This window comes from Micropterus dolomieu, linkage group LG22 (genome assembly GCF_021292245.1).
Source record: "Micropterus dolomieu isolate WLL.071019.BEF.003 ecotype Adirondacks linkage group LG22, ASM2129224v1, whole genome shotgun sequence".
NCBI lineage: Eukaryota > Metazoa > Chordata > Actinopteri > Centrarchiformes > Centrarchidae > Micropterus > Micropterus dolomieu.
In genome coordinates this window covers 31565007-31572503 of record NC_060171.1, presented here as the reverse complement: position 1 = coordinate 31572503, position 7497 = coordinate 31565007, and the positions used below count along the sequence as shown (strand labels likewise).

The 7497-nt window shown below is 39.8% G+C and overlaps 1 protein-coding gene across 1 annotated transcript in view; it reads right to left on the bottom strand.

Annotated features, from left to right (window-relative positions):
* Positions 1–7497, bottom strand: part of slc12a3 (solute carrier family 12 member 3) — a 16424-nt gene that overhangs the window by 7914 nt on the left and 1013 nt on the right. Inside the window, exons 2-12 of the mRNA XM_046037049.1 lie at positions 6909–7037; positions 5398–5473; positions 5152–5247; positions 4845–4984; positions 4601–4711; positions 3502–3613; positions 3193–3323; positions 2892–2976; positions 1635–1795; positions 1094–1201; positions 700–823 (exon numbers count right to left, since the gene is read on the bottom strand). Of these exons, the coding sequence (XP_045893005.1) occupies positions 700–823; positions 1094–1201; positions 1635–1795; positions 2892–2976; positions 3193–3323; positions 3502–3613; positions 4601–4711; positions 4845–4984; positions 5152–5247; positions 5398–5473; positions 6909–7037 (1273 nt within the window). The remainder of the gene's footprint in view (positions 1–699; positions 824–1093; positions 1202–1634; positions 1796–2891; positions 2977–3192; positions 3324–3501; positions 3614–4600; positions 4712–4844; positions 4985–5151; positions 5248–5397; positions 5474–6908; positions 7038–7497) is intronic.

The window sequence follows — 7497 nt, the reverse complement described above, 5'->3', positions numbered from 1 at the left end:
CTCTCCTCTCTCCTCCTATCACTTCCTGCAGGTGTTTCTGGCTCTGGAGCTGTGGAGTCTGGATCTGTGGCTGCGGGTCACCTGCTGCCCCCGTGTTCCTGCTGGACACCCTCTGCTGCAACGACTATTGTTACTAGTCCTATTGTTATTATTGTTATTATAATCATTAACATTACGACTGTTACCATTAACACTACTATAAATATCTGTACCATTTTTCATTTAGTCTATAGCAACATCACCTTTACTGTCTGTACCTCTGTGTGTATATTGTGTAGGCTGCCTCCCTCCCCTCTCTCTCCTTCCATCCCTCTTTTTTTCTCTCTGTTCCTCTCCTGCTCTCTCTCTCTCTCTCTCTCTCTCTCTCTCCTTCACCCCAACCAGTCGAGGCAGATGGCCGCCCACCCTGAGCCATGGTTCTGCTCGAGGTTTCTGCCTCTTAAAAGGAAGTTTTTCCTTGCCTCTGTCGCCTAGTCCCCTCTTGGTGGGAACTGTTGGGCTTCTGTAAATAGCATCATAGAGTACAGTCTAGACCTGCTCTTTTATGAAAAGCGCTGTGAGATAACTGTTGTAGTGATTTGGCGCTATATAAATAAAATTGAATTGAATTGAATTGAACATTTCCATTGCCATTCAGACAACAATTAAAATTCCCACTCAGTCATCTATAGGGGTCAGAGCATCTCTTCAAAGCCTCACCAATGAGAATGAAGCAGGCAGCGATGATGTACGTCAGTAGGTAGCTTCTGAGCGGTTCATCATTCTTGCCATAACCTTTGCCAAAGAAGCCGATGAAAGGGTAAAGTTTGTCCTTACACAGACACTACCAGAAAAAAAATTATAGGAGAGACAAAAAATCACCTTTATTGGCATGAATGTAGAACAACAATATTGCCAAAGCTACAAATAAATTACATAAGAACAATTAATCATCAAATGCCTTTGTCACAGCAGAGTAAATAAGAAAGTAAAGCTAGTGTTTAAACAGGTACAGTAAGATGGAAAAGGTTGCACTGAAAAGAAATAATACATTAACATTAAAATAGCATATATTTGTGTATGTGTGTGTGTGTGTGTGTGTGTGTGTGTGTACCTGGAAGACTTTGGGAGCAGACACCAGGCAGGCCAAAGCAGAGGACAGTGTTGCTCCAAATATACCAGCAGTGATAAGAGGGGCGAAAGCCGACACCATGCTCATGGACTGGAGACAGAAAAGTGCTGTTTACTTATTAAACTCCTCTCCCTCACCAGGGGCCAAACGGTCTGTTTGTTTACAAGGTGACCTGCTGTTAATGTAGCCGATTAATACAGAGGGAGACTGAGTCATTTAAGCAGAAAGACATTAGTGTCGGCTTGTTGCTGTCACTGTTTTGGTTGTGTGTTTTCTGCTTCTGGCAATGAAAGAAAAGTCAAATAAATGTCCTCAAACTGAGAGCAGACGAGGGAGCTTTATGCTTTGGTGGCCCCAAGTGGCAACAGAATGTAAATGTTTGGGTTTTTGAAATTCCATAGGAATGTGAGGTGCTTTTCAGCCTCACTGTGTAATTTAGAATGACCACAATGTGGGCAATTTTATACAGAGAGCAGAATAAAAACACATTTTACTGTGTCCTAGAGTGTGTGCTTGTGCTGACCTGATAGTAGTTACTGATGCCGTATTTGCATGTCTTATTGTTGATACACTCAGAGAAGTCCCATCCAAAAAGACAAGCTGTACCAACACAACCCTCGATGGCTGAGGACGGTGACAGGGTGTCGTTTAACACACCAGATGCATCACGCACCACACAGGATCCTGGGAGGAAAAAAACACAAGTACGCATGAATAAATATGCACATGCATACACGCAATGTTACCTAAAATTTAAAAAAATAAACAAATAGAATATATTCTGGCATTTCAGCTGATGAGTTTCTTTAATGCCTACTATACGTTTGCATGTCACTATTATGCAACATATCAAATTCAATTTGTTTCCCTTCAACCTCCTAAAAATATTTTAAAATATACAATAGTTCATTGTACAAGTTTTGTGGAAAATTCTGCCAGACAATATTAATTGTAGACTGTTGACACTATAAATATAGCAGGTGTAGTAAAGGTCTAACTTTAAGAAGCAAAATACACTGTAGTGAACGTTGTACTTGAGGACTGAACATAAGGTGGCGCTAGTGGCTATCAGAGTTCAGATGGGTTTCATATTGAAGATGGGGATGATTTTTTTCTAAGTAGATATTTGCACATCCAACTATCTCAGATGCAGATGCATTGGAAAGTATCACTTCAGTCTTAAGAAAAGAAGATCTTGCACAATTTTTATCATACTAATGTTTCGGTAAATAGATAAAGCTTCACCCATTCTGTGTGCACAGGTGTGGGGAAATTATTCTCCTGTGGGAGTGTCTCTCGATAACTGACAGAAACATGAGTACAATCTGCCACATTATATTACATATATGAGGAAAAAAAAAGAAAAACAGGAACATGTCAAGGATCTATAATCATATGCACGACTGTATCTTGAGTGTACCATGAGTAGGTCTACCAAACCCCCAAACTCCTGAGAGCATGACATGCCATTGTATCTCATCCATGTTGCTGTCAATTATTGCAAGACACTCCCACAGGAGAATAATTGTCCCACACCTGTGCACACAGAATGGGCGAAGCATTATCTATTTCAGTGTTGTAAGAATTGTTTTAAACACTCTTCAAGAAGGTCCAGAGTGATTACAGTAAATTCCTTTCGGTAAGAAGATGTATTAGGTGGTATAAATGTGTCGGTAACCATTATAGCAAAATAACAGCAACAGGGTGATTTGTAAAACTAACTCACTACGTGGGTAAAAGGCAGTTTAAATACATATTTGGTAGACAGTATGGACAGTACCAATGGTAGCAGAGATGATAAGGTAGGATATGGTGGTAAAGAATATTGACCCCAGTGTTCCTCTGGGGATGGCCACTGTTGGATTCTGCGGCAGAGAGAAAAAAAAAGACATGAATATAAACTACAACTCAGATATACATTGCCACATATGTATGTATGTATGTGCAGGAACAGGATGATGTGTGAGGCAAGCAGGCAGGATTATATACCACTGAGAACAATGACCAAGGCAGGATGTTTTCTGAATCAGGATTTTACAAGAAAACAATTAGGCAGAGAGAAAAAAAACAAACTAACATACCTTCAGATCTCCAGAGATGTTAGCTCCTGCCAGTATGCCCGTTGCGGAGGGGAAGAAAATGGAGAACATACCAAAGAAGCTGCCCTCTTGCCCCCGCCAGTTGGGCACAAAATTGGCGGCAAAGATATCCGCTGTTGAAGGTGACAAAGTCAGTTTACTGGAATGCTCCGATAGGGAGAGACTCATTGGCCTTTATAAAGTCTTATTTTAAACAAACAGTTTTGTATGCCACTAAAATCATCTCTGTGGCATTGTGGAAACTTGGCATTCAATAATATCTGATACTCTGGACAGGGACTAAATAGTCACCTTTGTAGCTAAAGAAACCCTTGGCTTGTTTCTGTGGTGTAGAGGGAATGATCGTTCCAACAATGTAACTGGCAAATGACACCATAATGACCAGGAAAAACAGAATCTGGGCCTGTGAAAGGCAGAATACACAGTGAATAAATGTACGCAGACAGACATTTACATTGCAAGAACGAACTATTGTATCTCACTACACTAATAGATTAACTTGGGTTTATCATTCTAGCTAGGGTGAACATGCTGGCTACCTAACAGGATCTGTGTCTATTTCTGTGTCTATTAGCTGGTATATTCATAAGGAGAATTGTAGTGGAATTTGTACAAATATAGCTGAAGTTTTATTGTCCATCTTACTCTAAATGATACCATAATTTACTAAATGAACATCATGCTGTATTGAAGAGGACTTGGAACTAGCGATTGAGACCATAAACTCATCAGGAAAGAGTTCTCTGAGGTAATAAATCAAGTAAGAAGTAGGGTCATTTTGTCATAAACTTCTATACAGTCGGACTTCTTTTAGCAACCAGTTAAGTCGCCTCCTGCTGGCCATTAGAAAGAATGCACATTTAAGGCACTTCCGCATTGGCTTCACTTTTCAGACGCTGAGGTTCTCTGTGGTGTTTTGTAAAGAGCTCCAGGAGTACGCAGCAACAAAAATGCATTGTGTTCCTGACATCCACGGTGTTGAAAGGTGTTCTCGGTATGGTAGGTGTCCTAAGCATTGAAAAAATGATCCCCCATTCTGATAAAAAAAAAAGCCTATCGTGCATACATGTGCACATGAATGAACGTGCAGCACACTTAAGGGTCCCAGTTTGGGGGGTTGAAAATATGGTCACCCTAGCCTTTCTGCTGACCTAAGCCAATTGACTGATGGCTCTAGCTTTATATTATAGGTGTGGAAATGAGAGAATTATCAATCTTCTCAGCAAATTCTAGGCAAGTAAATTTCTCAAAATTAATTAATTTGTAACTTCTGCAGCAGTAAAACATTCAGTGCACCAGATATTTTTTTTAAATGTACATTTTAAAATCGCAACCACTTGTTAAACATGATGGCAGTTTATAATGGTCTCATATGTTTGGTTGAGCTAACCTTTGACTCCCACGCCATGCCTGCCATTGAGACGGCTAGTAGGCATGTGACAGTGATGATACCGATGATACGGATGTCATTGATTCGGTCCACCATGACAGCTCCATTTTCCTGAGGATGTGAGACAAGAGAGAGAAATAAGGCAGACACTTCAGGTGTGCAGAAACAAAATGAAAATCCGTGTTTGCTGTACAGTATGTAAAAGCTGCTCAACATACATATTAATACAGGGCGTCCTACTTACGCGCATGAGGTCTGTTACAGTCTCAGCAAAACCCACAGTGTGCATGGCCACAGCCACAGCATTGGCAAAAGCAAAAATCAGCCCGATGGATCCGCCCAGCTCTGGACCAAGGCTGCGACTGATCAGAAAGTAGGTCCCACCTGGAGACAAGAGGAAGAGCTCAAACACCATCATGACAGGAATCACTGGCAATAAAATGTAACATTGTCAGATACGGTCCATATGCTTTTTTGATATAAGTCCATTCATTCACAATAATTATACATTGATTAAGTAGATTGATGCATGTTTCACTGAGCTAACAGACCTCCTTTGACCTTTCCGTTGGTAGCAATGGCTGAGGTCGACAGACCAGTGATCCCAGTTATACAGGAGGACAGCAGGATAATCACCCAGGTCAGACCTGACATAAAGACACAAGGAGAAAGAGACAAAGAATGACAGTAAGCCACACAGATGGTTTCATAGACTGATCAATCTGAGAAATATTTAAAATTTGGTGCATTACATCTACAATTGATTGAGATATATAAACAAGTTTTATTTGACGTACCAATGCCAGCCTGAGCAGTGATCCAAGGCAACCTCAAGTACAAAATCACCCCCCAGATGTTTAACATACAACGGATCTACAAAAAGTCAGACAGTTTTGACAAAAAATAAAAATGGTCAAACTGATGCAATTTCAAATCATACTGAAAAGACTTTGTAAATGCAAAAAAGTGAAGTAATAGTTAAGTAAAACAGATGCAATGGAAAGTTCTTTTATTGGAATTACTGACAAAATTGAAAGCATTAAAGAGGTTCCTTTCATAATCTTACTCCAATGAATTTGTCATTTGTTACTATATCCCAAACACACAGTGGGTTAAGACAGGCAGGCAGAAGTTAAGATAGAGATTGTAGAACGTAGTGTAACACCTGGAAGTTATTGAGCAATGCACATTTTCACCAGTATTGTACTGTTAAGTCTAGTTCTTACCTGGAAACGATGTTATATGGCTTTAAGAAAACAGTTCTTATCATTGCTGCCCAATAAAAATGTCAAAGCCACTGCTGCTATGATACACTGTAGTATTTACAGTATAACTACTTGGAAATTTTTACCATAATTAACCCATAATTACCTCTTTATGGCCTAGACTATGAAGTCTGTATTGTTTCTGCACACAGAATAAAACATTATGATATAATAAATACTAAGAAATGCCACTGTATTACACTTGTATGGCTGAACAGTGTAGTGTGCTACTTCTTTGAAATGTTTATTATGTGTACTGTAAGACAAGGGAAGTAAATACGGAAGCGAGAAATGTCAGGTGTCCATATAAACTATAGTGTGTAGGCCTGCTGTCACAAAAGAAGTTCTATTTCAAGAAAAAAGTTGTAGCAGCTAGTGATTTATAAAGAGTAACTCCACAAGGGAATAGGTTGGTGGTAAAACTGCCAAAGTATTTTGTTGGTCTGAGTTTTACTGGAGAGTCAGTGGACAGTCTACTGTTATGGCAGTCTAGATGCAGTTTCAGTGCAAATCTAAAATCTGAGAGAAACACTAAATATTTGGACATTTTTGGTCTCTCATGTCACTCTCAAACAGAATTTTAATTAACAATGGAACATAGTCTATTAGGTTTGCACACTTTAAGTTTCTTTACATAGATATTTATAGCGTGTATATTTATTGGCTTGTGCAATATCCCAGAGTGTGACGTACAGTATCTTTTAATACGTCTTTTAAATATTTTATTGTTGGTAAAATCTGATACAGTACAACTAGGAGTGTGGCCAGTGTTTGCCTTTATTTGATAGTACAGCAAAGATAGACAGGAAATGTGGAAGATAGAAGGGATGACCTGCAGCAAAGGGCTGCGGGCTGGAATCGAACCCGGGCCGCTGGGGTAAGGAAGCCGTAACATAAAAGCAAGACAAGGTATGAAAGGCAAAATTCACTACAAAAATGATAATGTAAGTTTTTTGATCTTATCTTAAAGTCTATAAATTGGTAGTGAGCAGCTCCAACTCACAGATATCTACCAAAGCCCCCACTGGTCTAACCCTACCTACCATGACTCCCTGTACCCAGCCGAAGCGAGGAGGTTCAGGAGGTGGCTCCTTCTGCTCGTCCTCGTCTTCCTCGGAGGTGTCTCCGAGTCCACCTGTTGTCTCCTCATACAAGGGAGGTCTGCAGTCATCCTAGTCATGTAAAGTCAAGTAAATTTTATTTACGTAGCCCAAAATCAGCAATCACAAATTGATATCAAAGAGTTTTACAATCATAGCATGCAAGCATGCGACACCCGCTATCATTAGGCCCTCATTTCAGATAAGAAGAAACAACATGGGACATCAAATACAGACCCTTTGAGAAAGCCTGACAAAATGTCTTTTTAATGCCTTTTTAATATGTGGTCTTAAGGTTTAGGAAAATATCATGGTTTTGCATAGATTTAAGAAAACATCATGGTTTACGTTAGATTTAGGCACCAAAACTACTTGGTTAGGTTTTGGAAAAGATCCAGTCTTGGGTTATATTAGTACATTAAGTAACTGTGGATTGGTTACATTGGAGTTAAAGCCCAGGGCCTCTCATATGGACGCTGAAGGGTACCTTGAGGGTCAAATACTTGTCAGTGCTTTCTCAAAGCCCCCCCCC